The sequence below is a fragment of the Scleropages formosus genome, chromosome 8, assembly GCF_900964775.1.
Source record: "Scleropages formosus chromosome 8, fSclFor1.1, whole genome shotgun sequence".
In the NCBI taxonomy this organism is placed as follows: domain Eukaryota; kingdom Metazoa; phylum Chordata; class Actinopteri; order Osteoglossiformes; family Osteoglossidae; genus Scleropages; species Scleropages formosus.
The window spans coordinates 7,603,102-7,619,713 of NC_041813.1; the positions used below are offsets into that span (position 1 = coordinate 7,603,102).

Genomic DNA, 16,612 nt, shown 5'->3' on the forward strand with positions numbered 1-16,612 from the left:
GAACGTGAGCAAACTACTTCCTGCAATACAGACAGCTGACAGGAGTGTGAAACTAGCAGATACTCAGTCCAAAATAGATTTTAAAAAAAAAAAAAGCTGGTTTAGGTGAGTTTTGTTGCCGTGGTACGCATCATATATTCTACGTTTATATTCTAATATTTGAAATATATCTTTCCCCAGCCATATTTGGTTTCTACCGATTTGAAATGTAACGCGGTTAGCTACTAGCTAGCAGGGCAGGCTAGCCATGATATTAATCATGAGTGATTCTGATAATCATGATGATTATGAGTTTCCACAGTTCATAAAATTAAATAAATGGCGGCACGGGTTCATTGCCTCTTTTTTAAATGTTATTTTACGTTCGCGGACCTACGACGTCCTGCTGTAACGTTTCTCTTGGGTCCTGTAGCCTAGGCCCTAGCGTTCCTCCGTGGGCTGCAGCGGGTCCGGCGGCCGTGGATGGAAGTGCAGCGAGCGGGGGAGAAGATCATGGGTCCTGAAAGAGTCTTACCGAACTCCGAGGAGGAGCTGGGCCAGGAGCGGCTGTCAGACGGAGGCCTCACCGAGCTTGGCGGAGAGTGGAGCGGAGAGGATGCGGAGGATGACGACGGAGGCCTGGGGGAGGACACGGACGGCGAGGGGGGCGGTTACTACTACCAGCCTCTGAATCAAGATCCGGACGGGCTGTCGGCTTCGGTCCAGGTCGAGCAGCCCGAGGAGATGGGGAGCCATGCCGAGCAGCTCCAGGATGTCCAAGAGAGGATAGAGGTAACGCTGTTACAGTTATTATACACACACACACTGTCTGAAACCGCTTTTCCCGAGCAGGGATCGCTGCAAGCTGAAGCCTAACCCGGCAGCGCAGGGCGCAAGGCTGGAGAGGTAGGGGACACACCCAGGACGGGATGCCAGTCCATCGCAAGGCACCCCAAGCGGGACTCGAACCCCAGACCTGCCAGAGCGCAGGCACAAAGCAAGCCCGCTGCGCTACCGCCCCCCCCATGCTATTATTACTTAGTATTTATTTAAAGAACTTCTTTGGCCATGATATTTCTGTTTATCCATTTAGCTGGCGATCTTGTCCAAAGCACCATACAAAATGAATGTTAAGTGCCTTAATGTAGGAAAACTTAGAATAGTAATTTGCATGATTTATTTAAATTACATATTCATTAGCTGATTCTTTTCTTCAAAAGGCTGTGTTAAGTTGCCCACAGTAATGTAGCCATTTATATTACAAGATGCAATATATTTAAGGTAGGTACCTTGCTCAGGGTACTGCAGCAAAGAAGTGTTTTGACACACTGCAAGTTGGATCCCAACTACACCACCTGCTGTTTGTGACACTATAGTGTATGTGGGGAAACACTTTTTACCCACCCAACCGCTGTACCTGAGCACAGTAAATTCCAGTTGTTACAACAGATACGAAACGAAAAGGCTCACTGCTTCCATAAATGTTCTGTTTTACTTTTCTAAGGTACTCTGCAGCAGGCAGGAGTACAGATCTGTACATAGGTCCATGAATTAATTGCTTTATGGCATTTAAGAAGGTTATGTATGTTCATCCCTCACTTAAGGTGAATTTGTTCTGTGAATTCCTGGGAGGGGAATTACATTACTGTGGGGAAAAATCAGTTGCTGTACCAAAAAAATGTTTAAAAACCACCATAAAAAGTAGTTTTATGCATGACGGTGACATTTCATAATACTTTTAACAAAATTCTGGCTTGTCCTTTGTGTTCTTTCTTCAGTAATTGCTTGTCCAGTGTAGAGTTGCAGTGGTCCAGCATCTGCCTTGCATGTGTAAGGTGTTAAGATACAGTACAGTGAATGGGGACATTTTCAAAATTTGGCTCACAGATGATGATAGTAACCAAGTTTGTTTCACTCTGTAGGCATTGGGCTGTTGGAGCACGTTTGATGCTAGATTCTTTCTTTCACTGGAAGATTAAAGCTTCATTTACACTAGTGTAAGAGTACTCATATTAAAGCTGTTTATAGGATTTTGTGCATGTGTGCCCATCTGTATGTGGGTGCAGCAACATAGAGGGAGGAGTAGTTTGCTCATTGCCATTTATTTAAACCTTACCTTGCAGGAAGGTGATCACGAGGAGAAGGCAAGAGAAAATGCGTACCTGACAGTCTGCTTCCAGAACCTTCCCTGTCTATATTCTCGCATTGTCAGCAGTCACCATTTCTGTAATAACACCAGTAAAAACAAGTGTGACATGCACCTTGACTCTATCCTATTAGGTATGTAACTGAGTTGTTACAAGTTTAGTTTCTGTACAACTCAAAGGACTGGGTCTATAGTAAACATCTAGCTCTAGTGCCCTTCAGCAAGGGTAAAATTGCACAGCTCTATAAATTCTCCCGGTTGTACAGAATCCTCTTATGTGAGGGCTGAATGTAATGATGGCATTTGGTGACCTGTGCTTTTCAGGCAATGGGCCTCTTTTTGCCTCAGCCTCCAGCCCCAGACAGCGATGAGGAGGAGGACCCAGAGGGTGCAGCTGCCCGATGCAGCCGTGGCTCCATCCCCATGGATGCAGGTCAGAGCTCACCTCCAGGAGCCCTTTGTCAAACCCATACCTTAAAACACTATCAGTACTGCTTGATGATTCTTCTGCCAAGTCACTGTTGAATCCAATAGGACTATTCCACCACTTCCTTGCTCTTCTTATTCAGACTAATTGGATATTTACCTTTACAGGAGGTGTTTCTAATATTAAATTGTATCAGAACATCTATTAATTGGCTAATGGGGAGGGGGGCTTATGGTTAAGCTATGGGTTTGTACTATAGAAGTTTGGGCAAAGTAGAAAGTCACTTCCCAATCATTCATTTTTATAACAGATCATGTAGAGCTGGTAAAGAGGACCATGGCTGCAGTGAACCTGCCCACATTGGGCATCCCTGCCTGGGCCAAAGAGATCTCTGATGACCAGTGGAAGGACATGGTCCAGAGGACCCTCCAGTCCAGGCAGAGCTCAGCTGCCCTGAGGCTGGAGCGCAAGTGAGGCGTTTTCTGTAAGAAGCATTGCCTCTCCAAATGCCTTCTGTGTGAAATATTGTAACAATCTGTTTCTTTCCAATTGATTTTACACTGACTTATTTCAGGTTAGAGGAAAGAGTCCCTGTTGTTGACTTTATTCTAGATTGTTTTAACAAGCATGTAAAATTGGAAAACAGATTACCAACTGCAGCCTCTGGGAATGAAACAATGAAGTGGTGTAACTCGATACTATACAACTTGTTTATATTTACAGTTCATCTGATTTTACTACATAGGGTTTTTTTTTTTTCTTTTTTAGGAAAGGGAGCAGTAAAAAAAAGCATTTCATGTTCAACAGCTACCCAGCTCCTGTTATTGGTCTCATTCCTTGAATGTCCCTTTTTGTTCAACTTGTTCACTGCTACACAGTTGTCACGGGCCCAGGGGGTGTTCCATCTGAGGTGTTCTATGTATTATTTTGTGTGTGCTTGGAGGGGTTGGGGTCTTTTAAAAAAAAAAAAAAAAAACTTGGAACAGATCAAGGGAAAGGGGTGGTGGAAAGTTAGCTGTATTTAAAGTTAGCAGTAAGTTAATGAATGGCAAAAGTATCCCTGAACTGCTGTGGATACTCTTAAAACATAAGACCATGTAAACCTCCCATGTAGGTGGTTTAAGACATGTAATGTATAATTCTATACATTTTTCCAGTTTGCATACATCTGGATTGATACTTTCCCTTGGTTCAAGAGACTTTATTTTGTTCTGTACATACATGAACATCTGTACAAAATGACATTTCATACTATGTAATGCTCTACCTAATTAAAGTACAACATATGTACATATGACCTGGAAAGCAGCTTAACATTAGTGTCAGAACTGATAAGGGGGAACCAGGCTGGAAGGGGGACATGGTGGTGAAGAGACCCTTTCTATTAAATGCTGTTCTTTAACATCAAGCTGTTGAATAAAGCAAGCCATTAACCACCAGGTTAATGAATCACCACAAGTACGTACGACACTGGCACCTGTCGTGGATACAGGGTGGCCTAATCTGCAGGTTGGCAGAAATTTATTTTCTAAGTATAATCACAATTTTTGGACCACACATTGCAGAGCAGTCCTATTTTTTTTTAGACACTGCTGAAAACATTACTTTCCCTACATAATTTTTCAAAGAGGAAAAATAAAACTAACTAAATCGTAAGTCAGTATATTTGTTACAAATATGGCGTCTTTCAGCCCCTTCAATTAGATGTCAACTTAAAAAAGATGCTTGAACAAATCAAGGACCCAAATGGATAGAGTGCCAAATGAAAACAGTTCTTTTTCAAGAGTATGACAACTCTGTGACAAAAAAGGGCAACTCACTTTGTTCTACAGCATATTAAGAGGATGACTACCACCTCAGGAATGATCAGAAAGTGGAAAAAAGCTGCCGAGCCATACCTGGAAACAAAATGGTGTGGAGGTGGCCGAGATGTCTGTAGGTTTAAACTTCGTGAGTAGAGGATGGGTAAGGGTGTGCGGTTGAAAGATTGGATGGGGGGTGCAACCCTAAGCAATATACATACAATATACAGTACACAAATAATTGTAACAATAACTGCAGGCTTTCATTTTTTTTCCCCATATAATGATCCTGAATATTAAGCAAGTACTTTTTCTGTATATAGTCCTAATAGGAGGATTGTATAGCGCTCTTCCATACACCAATGCATTTTTTTATTCATTTCTTTTTTAAATATTGCTTAGGCGCTTCAAAGAAATTGTAGATCACAATCTATGACAGAGACTAAATAAACCAAGCAGGTTTTAAGGAGAGGGAGGGGTGGGGGTAGTTCAGTAGACATTCCTTAAGTCCTTCGAACCGCAGTTACATTTTCCTTCCCAAAACACAAGGCAGTCTCAAACAAGAAAGCATTTCTTTGCAAAGAAAATGGAAAAAAAGAGAAAAGATGAGGGGAAACAGGAGCCCAGAGGGAAGATATCTGAAAAGACAGCTTGTCAACGGTTATATACTTAGACATACAAAATGATTAATAATAATACTAATAACAATGAAGCAGAATAAAACCGAATACATGGTTTCAAAGATAAAGAAAAAAAGACACACAAGGGAATCATAGCTAAACTGCAGTGGTCTCCATAGACACCCAAAATGAAGCTGAGGTGGCAATGACAACATGAAAGGCCTGTTCCCATTTTAGTGTGAGACCACTGTTCAGAGCCAAGGGGCCAGAACAGGGCTTAAGATGTAGTCCAGTGATAGACTAAGTTTTTACCGTAACTGATTAAACGACCAGAGAAATGGAAACGAGTATCATTATGCTCCCTTTACACCTTTGAAATGCAATATGCTGTTATTTTTACTGTTTCTATCATAGGTAAATGTACCAAAGTTTGACTCTGCCATCTAGTGTAACAGTAAAATTGGGCAAAAAAAAACATGGGGATAAAAAAGAATAAAACAGTGATTGCCAGTTAACTGGATAACAGCACACAGACTGGGTTGCTATGAAATATAATAGGTGACCAAACTGGTTGTAGTTAAAGTTCTGGTCTCAGGACAACAGTGGGATGATGGGAAAATGGCAAAAAAAAAAAAAAAAAAAAAAGGCAAAAGCAACAAAAGGCAACCCCATATGCAGCTCTGAGACAGATGCCTGTCTAACAAGGTAATATGCAGGCACTGGCAATAAGACTTATCTACAGCTGACTTGAGAGGACTGTGAACAGGCATCAATTGCTATGACTTACAGGTGACACATTCACCATGCCAGGGCTCTGCTGTGCTATGGAAGAACAGAAAGAGGTAAAAACAGAACACATCTCCTCTTAAAACCTGGAGCAACAGCTGGCACAGATGAGGTATACCACTGAGAACGCTACACGATGTTTCCTCCAGCATTAGCAACAGGAATCACAATGTGGAATGCCACCAAAAAAGACTATTAAGATGGCCACCACAGCACACAGGCAGTAGTAATGAAAAGTCCTGGTCTTGTAGCATTCTTACTAACACAGACGGATATCCTGCCAGAACCCCATTTCTGACACACTGCCTACAACCCATGACAATCCAAAAGAAAAAAAAAAAAAAAAAACTTGCAAGACTCTGCACATTGTAATGATCACCATGCACAATCTGTGCCTCGGTGTGATGCATTTATATCGGCACAGTAATTCATAAGTGCCTCCGACACGGCAGTTATACCTGATCTTGCAAAATGTTTTTCTTCTCTCTACAGAACCTGACTAAGCGTGGATAAAATACCGCCTGTGAATAAATTTTATCACCAGAGCTTATGTTTCATCATATGACGTTCAACCACCTGTGGATTTCATGTATCTTTACCACACCACAATACCGACCACTTGTGCTGCAGGTGTAGCAGTCCTCAAGAAGCATTTCAACAACAAAAAAAAAAAGCCATGATTTATAAAGGATGAAGAAAAAAAATCAATGGGAAACACAAGAACAGCTGATTACTGACCTTTTTTTTTTTGCAGTGAAATGAGCAAGAACATAACCAGGGCTTCTCTCCAGCTCTACAATACTGACTACATTTCCTGGCTATTGTCTTTGCATAGCCAACAGATTTTTCCACCAAGAACATTTTTACATGCTCTCACAAAACATTGTGCCAAGCTTACCTTATCGCTGCAGTATCAGCATTACATTCAAAGTACATTACTTTTTAACTTCAGGCCCCAATAAAAATATAATAAGCTTATTTCCTCCCTTCTCCTGTCAGATGATCCTGCAACTTCAGAGAGAAAGATCAGTCATTGTGGCTATAAATCTACCATAGTTTATGCTGACCTGAACTCACTCCCAACACAATCAGAGAGAGACTGACAAAGCAGGCAGAACTGAATGGAGGAACATGAGGACAGAAAGAAATGACTAAAAACATGCTTGACTGAGGTGTACAGCTCAGATTACTGTTGTGCTGTGACCTGCGCCTGCTCTACCTGCTGAGTGTCCACCTGTCTCTGTGTTTAAGTACACGTGTGTATATCTGCGTGCTCTGGACTGATCCCTGCGCTGGCAAAGGTCGATGCAGATGGAATTCTCCGGCAGGGTTTGCGGAAAGGATAGGGCGGGGTAGTTAGGGGACTGCCGTAAGGAGGAGGAGAGTGTACAGCAGGCAACTTTGGGATGGCAGAGGAAGGTGTGAACCAGGTGCAGAGGGTGACACTGCTCTCAGGTCAGAGGGCTTCTTGGTTGGCTGTCAGGTACTCCTCTGCCCGCTTGTGTGCCTCCAGGGCCTTTATAGTGTATACATCCTGGGGCAGCTCTGACTTCCGCCGCATTAACACCTTGTCCTTTATCTCCTTCATCCCCTGGGGGCAAAATGTAAAATTACTGTATGCTCTTACTTACATGTAAGGCCTCAATATTTCATTAAAACCAACAGTTTTATAACAAATCCCATTGCTTGATCACCACTAATTACAAAAGGTACACTTGGATAAATCTTAATACTAATGAAAGCCTCAATAGAACTCAACAGCCAACAGGTTGTTATTTCTGCAGTAAAAATTTCAGCTGTATAAATTGTTAAAATTTTAAGTAAACTGCCACACAAACAAAATAATAAAGATCAGGTTCCCTGCTGATGTTTTAGATCAAATATATTTTGTTGAACTGCCTTTGTTATCAGTCAGTATTTGTACTCTATATTGAGACAAATGGATCCGTCAGGTTTCTTTCATGATGCATGCCATCATCTAACCCCGCCCCCCAAATCCTGACCCTCTTTCAAAGTTGTGCCACTGTGTCAACTCTCCCAAGGCATCCAAGGACTAACTGTCCACCAAGAAGTTACTCAAACTAGACCAGAGCAGGTAAACAAATTTTTAGCACATGCTCAGTGTGTGGTTGCTGTTACCACAGCCAGAACTCCTACTATCCTTTAAGTGAACATTCTGGTGTAGTTTTTTCTTTTTAAGGAATTTTTCTTGTTCTGTAGGTTTTGTGGTGTTTTTTAGTCAACGTGAAAACGTGAAATCTTTAAGAGCATCACTATCATTTGCCAAAAAGACTAGTGCTGTGATAAGTCAATTTGGGATTTATGGGTAAAGGCAGAGTTACTTAAGTGGCCAGTAAGTTTATATTCTAATTAAAAGATCACTAAATTAGGTACACCTAACTTCTACCATTTGAGATTCTCTTTTGACTCCAGAACAGGACGAATTCAACAAAAAGGAACTAGACACATTCCACAGTCTTATTGGGAAATGTTTGCTGGACAGATTCCCACAGTTTATGCAGGTTTTTTGGTGACCCCTTTTGGTCACACCTTCATTCTGCTAACATCACATCCCATCTCCTCCTAAAGATTCTTTGTTGGCTTGAGAGGTAGGGACTGTGCAGGCCACTGAATAAAGGCACTCTGTTTGTGGAACCATTCTGAGATGATGTGTGCTTTGTGACATGGCACATTTCTGTGCTAGAAGTATCAATTTCAGAAAGGCTAGTCTGGCCATGAAGGGATGCACCTGGTCAGCAACAATTTTTTGGTACTTCATGGCTTTCAAACAAAAGATGGTATTTATAAAAAAAAAAAAAAAAAAAAAAGAAAAAAAAACTAAGGTGTGCGAAGACAACAATCCCCCACAGCTTCACTGTGAGTGAAGTACCTACAAAAGTGGTACAGTAAATGCACATTTACCTGTTTTTGGGAGACTACATTTTGAAGGAATGAAACCTTAAGTTAACAGCAAGCGAATGGCACTGTCTCCAGTGATCATCTAAGACAAAGGAAATGGTCTCACCTGTTTGGCTTCGCTCTCCACAGTTTTCTTCAGTAACTGTATGTCTTCCGCAGTGGGTGTCTCTGTCTCCATGGAATATGGAGGAAGTCCCCCTAGGCTCTCATTGTACATCATATACTAAATGGACAAAAATCAGATTTCACAGCTTCCAAATTGACACACATCCATAAGAAGAGATTGACCAGATGTACAATTCAGGTATAAGGCAGAGTCAGTACTAAATACAGTATTAAAGCTGCAGTAAAAAGTGTTAATTGTGGTTAAAGTTTGTATCAATAAATTTACGATTTGTGCACAAGGGGTAAAACGCTGCAGTGTTCTAATTCATGCACAGCAGATCTTTAAGGAGGAGAGAACACACAGGGGTAACCCTGCTCAACAGCTATAACAGCAACATCTAAAACTGGACAGAAGTCATACAACCACTAAAAGATATATTACAATAGGAAAAATAATCCATTTTGATCACTATTTGCTGTTACCCATTAATAATTTTAAAGCAAACAAAATTCACATTTGATCTAAACTACTCAGACATTAAGATAGCATTATGTTTGAATAAACTGAATGGAAAGAACCAAACATAAAACAAACCTCTTCTTGAGAGTGAATCCCAGGCTGCAGAGGGGGGTAGATTTTTGAACTCTACCAAAAAAAAAAAAAAAAAAGTTATTCTCTAATCCGGTCCAGCAATGGTCAAACCACATTATCACCCTTTTGACTCAAGTCTTTGCTTCTATAAAGAGAAGCACTCCGATGTTAAGTAAGCCCTGCACAGAGGGCTACTGAGAACCCACAAGAGACCAATTCTAACAATTAAATCTGTCTTTAACACAGAAGTCTGGAATTAGTTAATTACAGGGTTTCTTTCTGTGAATACTTACTGAAAGATAAAAGGAAGCTCAAACATTTGGAAGGTAAATCTAAGCCAAAGGTACCGGTTAACTGCCCAATGAGTCCCCAAAATTCCAATGGGCCATTTTCAACATTTGAGGTGATTCAGAACAAGCATTTTATGGCATACATATATACATCTCCACTCTCAACATAATAAGATGGGGCTACTTGGAATCTAGAAATAAGACACACACTCCAGTGTAAAATTTTTCATATATATATATATATATATATATATATATATATATATATATATATATATATATATATATATATATATATATATATATATACACACACACACACACACACACACACACACACACAATTTACAGATACTATTTTACTGAACTCCCTACTTGCAAGGAGCTGAAGGATGCGAGAAACAACAAAACAAGTCTCTGCCACATGTGAATCGATTAGTATTTCACATTTGAAAAAAGCCAATGTCAGCACCATCTGATTTCTGCATTAAAACAATAGCAAAACACTACATGGACGTTTCTCATGAGATGACTGTATATCTTCTACTTTTAACAACAAATATCAATGTCAGGCTTATTTAAATGACATTTGTGCACTGATTGGTATTTGTAGTATCACAGAGAAAAACAAACACAAGCAGAACCCTACACAAAAACACTTATCCCTTTATGACCTCTGGAAAATCTGACATTGTCAAACGACAGCCTTGTTTTGCGGCGGCCTCTAACTCTTGATACCCCTACCTGGGGGTTCTGCTTTGCCAGCTCTTCAATCCTGTGCCAGATCTCTTCCCGCTCCTTCAACTTGTACTTCTCTCTGCAGTCCAAGTCAAACAATAAATCAGACCCTTGCAGCCCCATTATTTAAATATATGGGGAAAATCTCTATCCCTTTGGATGTGGAAGGAAGGAAATAGGTGTCCTCTTACTTCTGCTTTTCTGCTTTGTACTGCTGTGTGCAGTCATCAAACAGCTTCTGGTTCATTTCCATAAAGAGCTTCAGAGCATTGTAGATCAACCCATGTATTGTCCTGCAAAACCAGTTCAATCCACACAAAAACCAGCACAGTTGGCTAAAGCATAGCAGATGACACTTACAGCAACATGAATGGTGACCTGATATAACAAAAAAACTTGTGCAGCTGATTACAGTTTAGAATTGCTGCTTTTACAGTCTATTGAGTTACAGTACAATATAACAGTAGGGTAAAACCATGACGTTATACTTGTTCCAGTGGCTCTTAGAGTTCTTGTACAAAGCTGGGAACATGATGGGCAGGATCTTGACTGCATTGTCACTTATCAAGCTCATGATGTATTCATTGTTCCAATAATAGAGTGCCCTCTCTGCTACCTGAAACAGATAAGACAACCCCCACTCCAGTAAGCACTGCATTCAAATGCTGCTTCAGCCACCTCTTACAACAGTAAGTCAAAACAAAATACAACTTAAGTGCATGGCTTGCCTAAACCATGCTGATGGTGTGTTCCAAAAGAAATTTTGGGTACTTCAGATCACACAAAGTGCCTTACCGCTATCAAACAGTGTTTCCTGTGCAGCCTACCTGGAAGTGAGGACTGGACACACACTTGGCCAGCTGGCGAAAGAGTGGTTCCATGACCTTCACAAACTCTGAGGGTTCAATGACATCCAAGATCTCTTCCAGCTCATTCAGGAACATCACTTCCTTAGGGCTATGGGTCTTGGGCCAAAACTTCAACAGGCCCATGATTACCTGGGGTAGATGTGGAGAAATTGTGGTGTCAAAACAATGTTTAAAACAATGAAAAATATTAGAAAAATCAACATTTTGTAAAAGAAATGTTATTTTCACCACAGTGTAGCCTATCCTATCTGGTATATGAACTATGTTTACATTTATTCATTCAGCAGATGTTTTTCCTCCAAAGCAACATACAACTCACAAAACAAAAGCACGTTTCACCAACACATAGATGCATACAAGCAATTATGAAGTACAGTGAATTCATCTAAAGCCACTGTTAAAACCAGCATAAACAACACAAGCAGCTGCATACACAGCTGGTACAGAGTACAATAAAAATAAAAAATAAAAATGCAAGCTTCTGGAGTATACTGAGAAAAAAATCCTATGCCCAATTTGGCTTCAGACGTACTGGTTCTGTCAGGCTGCTGTCTTTTTCCAAGAACTGCACCACACAGTAGGCCAGCTGTGGAAGATTGAGGAGAAAGGGGGGAGAGAAAAAAAAAAAAACACAACATGAACGTGATTCCAGCACAGAGTAATGAAGCCACCTTACTGCTGAAAAATTTGGAACTCAAGTGTTAAAGAGGGCTCTACCTGTGGGTGGTAAACACTCAGGGACTTCACTTTGTGCAGTGGGAGCAGGACTCGTATCAGAAACATCTTATGCTCCTCTTTCAATGGGAGAGCAAAACCATTGATGATGCTGCACAAGGACACGGAGAAGAAAAAAAAATGTAAAGACTTCTGACAAAAGATGGCATAATATCTGATATTACTCAGTTATAGAATCAGAACAAGCATCTGCTGATTAGAATGCCACTTCTGACCACAAATGAAAGAACACTCACCTTCCCAAGATTTCTAAAAGCTCTGCAATACCATTGTGATGCTCAGTTTCATATATAAACCTTCAACAAGAGAGTGAGGAAAAACTATATTACTAATAATAAACCTAAAGGGGGGAAAAACAGCTGCCATAGGAGTAACTAGTACATTTACATTTATTCATTTAGCAGACACTTTTGTCCAAAGCGACGTACATCTCAGCAAAAGTACAATTTATGCATTACATTAAAAGGAGACATAGTTGCAGACATGAAAGTCTCAAGCAAACCTAGTTTGTTAGTAGTACAATATGAATATAAAACAAATGAACATGTCTCACCTGTAAAATATGTTGTTGATCTGTCTTCTGATGTAGGCCCTCAAGCCCAAAAATTTGCCATAGATTCTGTGGAGAATGGTCTTGAGGAAGTCCCGCTCCCGGGGGTCCTCGCTGTCAAACAGCTCCAGGAGCTGCGGGGCAGAGTTGGGGTAAAGGGTTAAGTTCAGCTCATAAGAGCACTAATGACTCATTTTGCCAAGGGACACAGTACTTTGTGCATAAATTTCTGGGGTACAAAAAATTCAAAGGAATTCATGCCTCCCCACTTATGGTTTATTGGGTTCCAGTTTCGCTGCCAGTAGTTATAGCATAATTATGTCTGAACAACAGGGTGTTTATCACATTGATGCACAAAGGTAAAATGGCTACCTATTTGTGGCAAGGGGGCAAAAGGTCTGGAAGTTGTTAGTCTGCAAGCAGTTCTTTGAAATGTCTGCTTCTCCCTTTTAAAGAAGACATCTAATCAAGTTTGATTAGATCAAGACATTTCCTCAAGTCTGGTCTATCCAGCAAGGAGTCACCCAATTTGTAGAATGGAAAGTGAGTGGTGGCAGAGGTGTATAACAAAGAAGCACATGTCATGCTGTATCCTGACAAGCTTTGTATGCTGCTATGATACATCAAGAAAAAAAAATGTGTTCAGTTTCTGTTCTGAGGAACAGGATTAATGACATAATCAACAAACATGGAGTATCCACTCAGAGCAACAACAGCACAAAGTGCAAAATATCTGTTTTAATATTAACAGAAGTGCCTGAAGCACATGCTAGCACAGTATTACTCAGTAGAACCCTTGCCACTTTGCTGTCTCCGCCCAGTATAATGGAAGTAGGAGAGAGGGCACTCAAAGACAATGCACATACTTAACCGCCCCCATTTACATTATAATTAGTACAACATTTTCAGTGCATTACAGAGCTTTGTCCAGCAAAAAAAGGTACCATAACGCTTCAGTCAGAGAACACAGGTACTTACAGACAGTACAAACTTTTGGTCAATGTATTTTTTGGCAATGTTTGGCTGGAAATCCGGAGACTCGAGGAAGCGGAGGAAGAATTCGTATACCAGCTGGACAGAACAAGACAACACCAATTGCAAGGCATTTACAAATGAAATATTCTATACAATGATACCAAGAGATTGTCACAACTGTGAGAACCCACAAATTATCACACATAAACTCAGCTAAAATATTCAAAATTATCTAATCAAAGCTTAGCATACAATTGGTATTCTATATCGTACCTGCAGATGAGGCCAGGCTGCCTCTAGCGTGGGCTCATCCTCCTCAGGGTCAAATTCTGCCCCCGTAGGGTTAGAAGATGGGGGTAGGGTCCTAAAGAGGTTTACTGAGAACTGATAGGAGAAAAAGAAAACCATTCCATTCATTACTACTACTCATTCAGTGGCTCAAAAACCTGATGGACTCTGAAGAGATACAATGGAGACATGAGACATACATAAGAAGGACAAAAAGAACCAAACCATTTCAAAGGGAGCTTTAAGGTAAGGAACAGGAGAGTTGAGTGCACAAGACACTAGGGTTATCACAGGGAGTACTGGCAGGAGCTGAACAAAGGCTTGTTGGTTTCACAGGGAAGTAACAGGAACTCATTTATTATGGCCAATTATGCATCCAGCCTGCAATATGTGAAGGAAGGAATGGCCATACATTTCAGTTAAGCACAGTGAGGAACTCTCTAAATCTAACAGCAATCACAGTGAGATTTAACAAGATTCACCTGGCCACCAACACACTTCTAACAAGAACCAAATAATGAGATTCTGCATTCCTTGAGGCTAAGTTAAAACTACTTGCTGATCTGCTTTTTGGAATCTTGGCAGCCTAAAGCATAGAGCAGCAAAAGCACAGAAACCAATGAGGAAACGGAGGGGGCTCTGGCCATCTGGCCATCAGCCTAACTTGTGGATATGTGGTCACATTCTCCAACCAACTGCTACCTCGATAACTCAGTAGCTCAGTGTATCAACACATCCTTCACTGATGAAAGGATAAAGGATAAAATGTGGATGTGACACACTCCAAAAAGCTGTGTAGAGGCCAAGAAAGAGACAGCAGCAATAAAATTCTTGAAACAAACTACTGACATCAGTAAAATAAAATTTTCAGTCATATAAAAACTCAAGGAGCCTTAGACTTCTCTCCTGTACAACTGCTTTCACAAATATGTGCACTGAAAGACACAATCCTTAAGAAGCACAGGTGCCTATCTCATCCCATAAAACTGCAGTTTGGACTCTCACCATGATGACTGCCTCTGGGTAGATGGACTCTGTCACTACATCACGGTTGTGTGTGATGTATTCCACCATCTCATTTAGTCCAGCGCGCTTCACCTCCTTGTACTTGAGGTCGCTCAGAGGGTCAGTGACAAAGTCAAAGAGCACACAGCACTGCCGCAACTTCTGCACGAAAAGCTCCTCCCGTTCCATAGGTGGGGCATCTGGGCATTCACCACATAGACAGGGACAAAAAAAAATAAATAAGATTTAGACACTTCTTTTTAACTCCGACTATAATACATATATTGCACAATTCAAAACTGCTGTTAGTAGTGCCAGCAACAAAGGCAGGTGGAACAGCTGAACATGCAAGCAAACACTAATGTAATTTTACTGTGGATCTGGGTTTTGACCAGAACATCCTTATTCCTTCCCATTATTGTTTGGACCTTTCATTTTCGTTCTTTGAGCCTTAGGACCATTCTGATCAACTCTGAACATTCAAAAATCTATGGCTGTGCAGAAAATAAATTGCCATATACTAATGCAGCCATGAAAGAGCATTCCTTGCAAGATTAAAATCTGAAAACCAAAATGAAACAGAAACAATCATCTCATACACCTCTACCTCCTGTAAAATGTATAACCATGGCACAAGTGAAGGGAATCTGTAAGATAAAAAAGACATTTGTGATCTTTTTGCTAGTACATCAATACTACTATTATGGAGGCTAACGCAAAAAACATCAGCACTATGGGCAGTCGCCTGGAGTAGAAAAAAAATGTTGCTAAAAATATAAAGTGTATGAAAATTCAGGTGAGAATCAAATACTGCCTGAGTGCTAACTGAATACACACACACACACACACACACACACACACACATTTTCAGAACCGCTTGTCCCATACGGGGTCACGGGGAACCGGAGCCTACCCGGCAACACAGGGCGTAAGGCCAGAGGGAGAGGGGACACACCCAAGACGGGACGCCAGTCCGTCGCAAGGCACCCCAAGCGGGACTCGAACCCCAGACCCACCGGAGAGCAGGACCGTGGTCCAACCCACTGCGCCACCACACCCCCCTGCTAACTGAATAATTAATCTTAAGTCTAGTCAAACCTTATAACCCTGACTAAGCAAGAAGGTCCTTCAAGATTTGGAAATATTGCTGCCAAGTAATGCTATCAAGATGCTATGGAAAAAAGAGATGGCCATAACAATCTTTATCAAATCAGGTTAAATTATCACCAATTAGAACAGACAAACCGTAAAAATACCACATAAAGGCTGACCAACTGAAACTTCAAGCAAGTGTAGTAAGCTCACAAATCAACTGTTCAAAAAGATTTAAAAATATTTTCAGACTTAACTGAAATTTAAAGTTGACACTAATAGTGCTGAAGTTACAAATAGAGACAAATATTATACAAGACCTAAGAAAATGCTTGTAAAGTGCTAGATACTGGACTCTAAAAAGGATGTTTCCGAAGTCTGATGCTGTGACTTGCCATACACAACTATACAAGTTAAGAGAAAAAAGATCTACTCTGTATCAGCTTTCAATATTTAATTCATTGTTACACCGAAACCATAGAAAAACTCTTATAATGACCCATCTTTGCAACAGGTTTTTAATTTCCACCAGAGTGTTTAGAAGGAGGGGGGCACAGTGGCGCAGTGGGTTGGACTGGGTCCTGCTCTCCGGTGGGTCTGGGGTTCGAGTCCTGCTTGGGGTGCCTTGCGACGGAGTCCCGTCCTGGGTGTGTCCCCTCCCCCTCCAGCCTTACGCCCTGTGTTGCTGGGTTAG

The 16,612-nt window shown here is 41.0% G+C and overlaps 2 protein-coding genes across 4 annotated transcripts in view; one reads left to right on the top strand and one right to left on the bottom strand.

The window, feature by feature from the left end:
• Nucleotides 1-6,717, top strand: mea1 (male-enhanced antigen 1). Of its 3 annotated transcripts, none has more exons than XM_018724972.2 (5): nt 1-105; nt 413-771; nt 2,450-2,558; nt 2,863-3,036; nt 6,253-6,717. In XM_018724972.2, the coding sequence occupies exons 2-4, from the start codon at nt 463-465 to the stop codon at nt 3,024-3,026; spliced, it is 582 nt and encodes a 193-aa protein (XP_018580488.1). In that variant the 5' UTR covers nt 1-105; nt 413-462; the 3' UTR covers nt 3,027-3,036; nt 6,253-6,717. The 3 variants fall into 3 exon arrangements, with proteins under 3 accessions (XP_018580488.1, XP_018580487.1, XP_018580486.1); XM_018724971.2 differs by lacking the exon at nt 6,253-6,717 and adding an exon at nt 3,321-5,619; XM_018724970.2 differs by lacking the exon at nt 6,253-6,717 and having other exon boundaries at nt 2,863-5,619.
• The window catches only part of ppp2r5d (protein phosphatase 2, regulatory subunit B', delta), a 27,641-nt gene continuing 14,540 nt past the window's right edge, over nt 3,512-16,612 (bottom strand). The window contains exons 4-17 of the mRNA XM_018724969.2: nt 14,827-15,026; nt 13,807-13,917; nt 13,537-13,629; nt 12,562-12,692; nt 12,245-12,304; nt 11,991-12,099; nt 11,806-11,859; nt 11,232-11,402; nt 10,893-11,020; nt 10,596-10,697; nt 10,411-10,483; nt 9,380-9,430; nt 8,786-8,902; nt 3,512-7,351 (exon numbers count right to left, since the gene is read on the bottom strand). Coding sequence (XP_018580485.1) covers nt 7,217-7,351; nt 8,786-8,902; nt 9,380-9,430; nt 10,411-10,483; nt 10,596-10,697; nt 10,893-11,020; nt 11,232-11,402; nt 11,806-11,859; nt 11,991-12,099; nt 12,245-12,304; nt 12,562-12,692; nt 13,537-13,629; nt 13,807-13,917; nt 14,827-15,026 — 1,535 coding nt within the window. The 3' untranslated portion in view covers nt 3,512-7,216. The remainder of the gene's footprint in view (nt 7,352-8,785; nt 8,903-9,379; nt 9,431-10,410; nt 10,484-10,595; nt 10,698-10,892; nt 11,021-11,231; nt 11,403-11,805; nt 11,860-11,990; nt 12,100-12,244; nt 12,305-12,561; nt 12,693-13,536; nt 13,630-13,806; nt 13,918-14,826; nt 15,027-16,612) is intronic.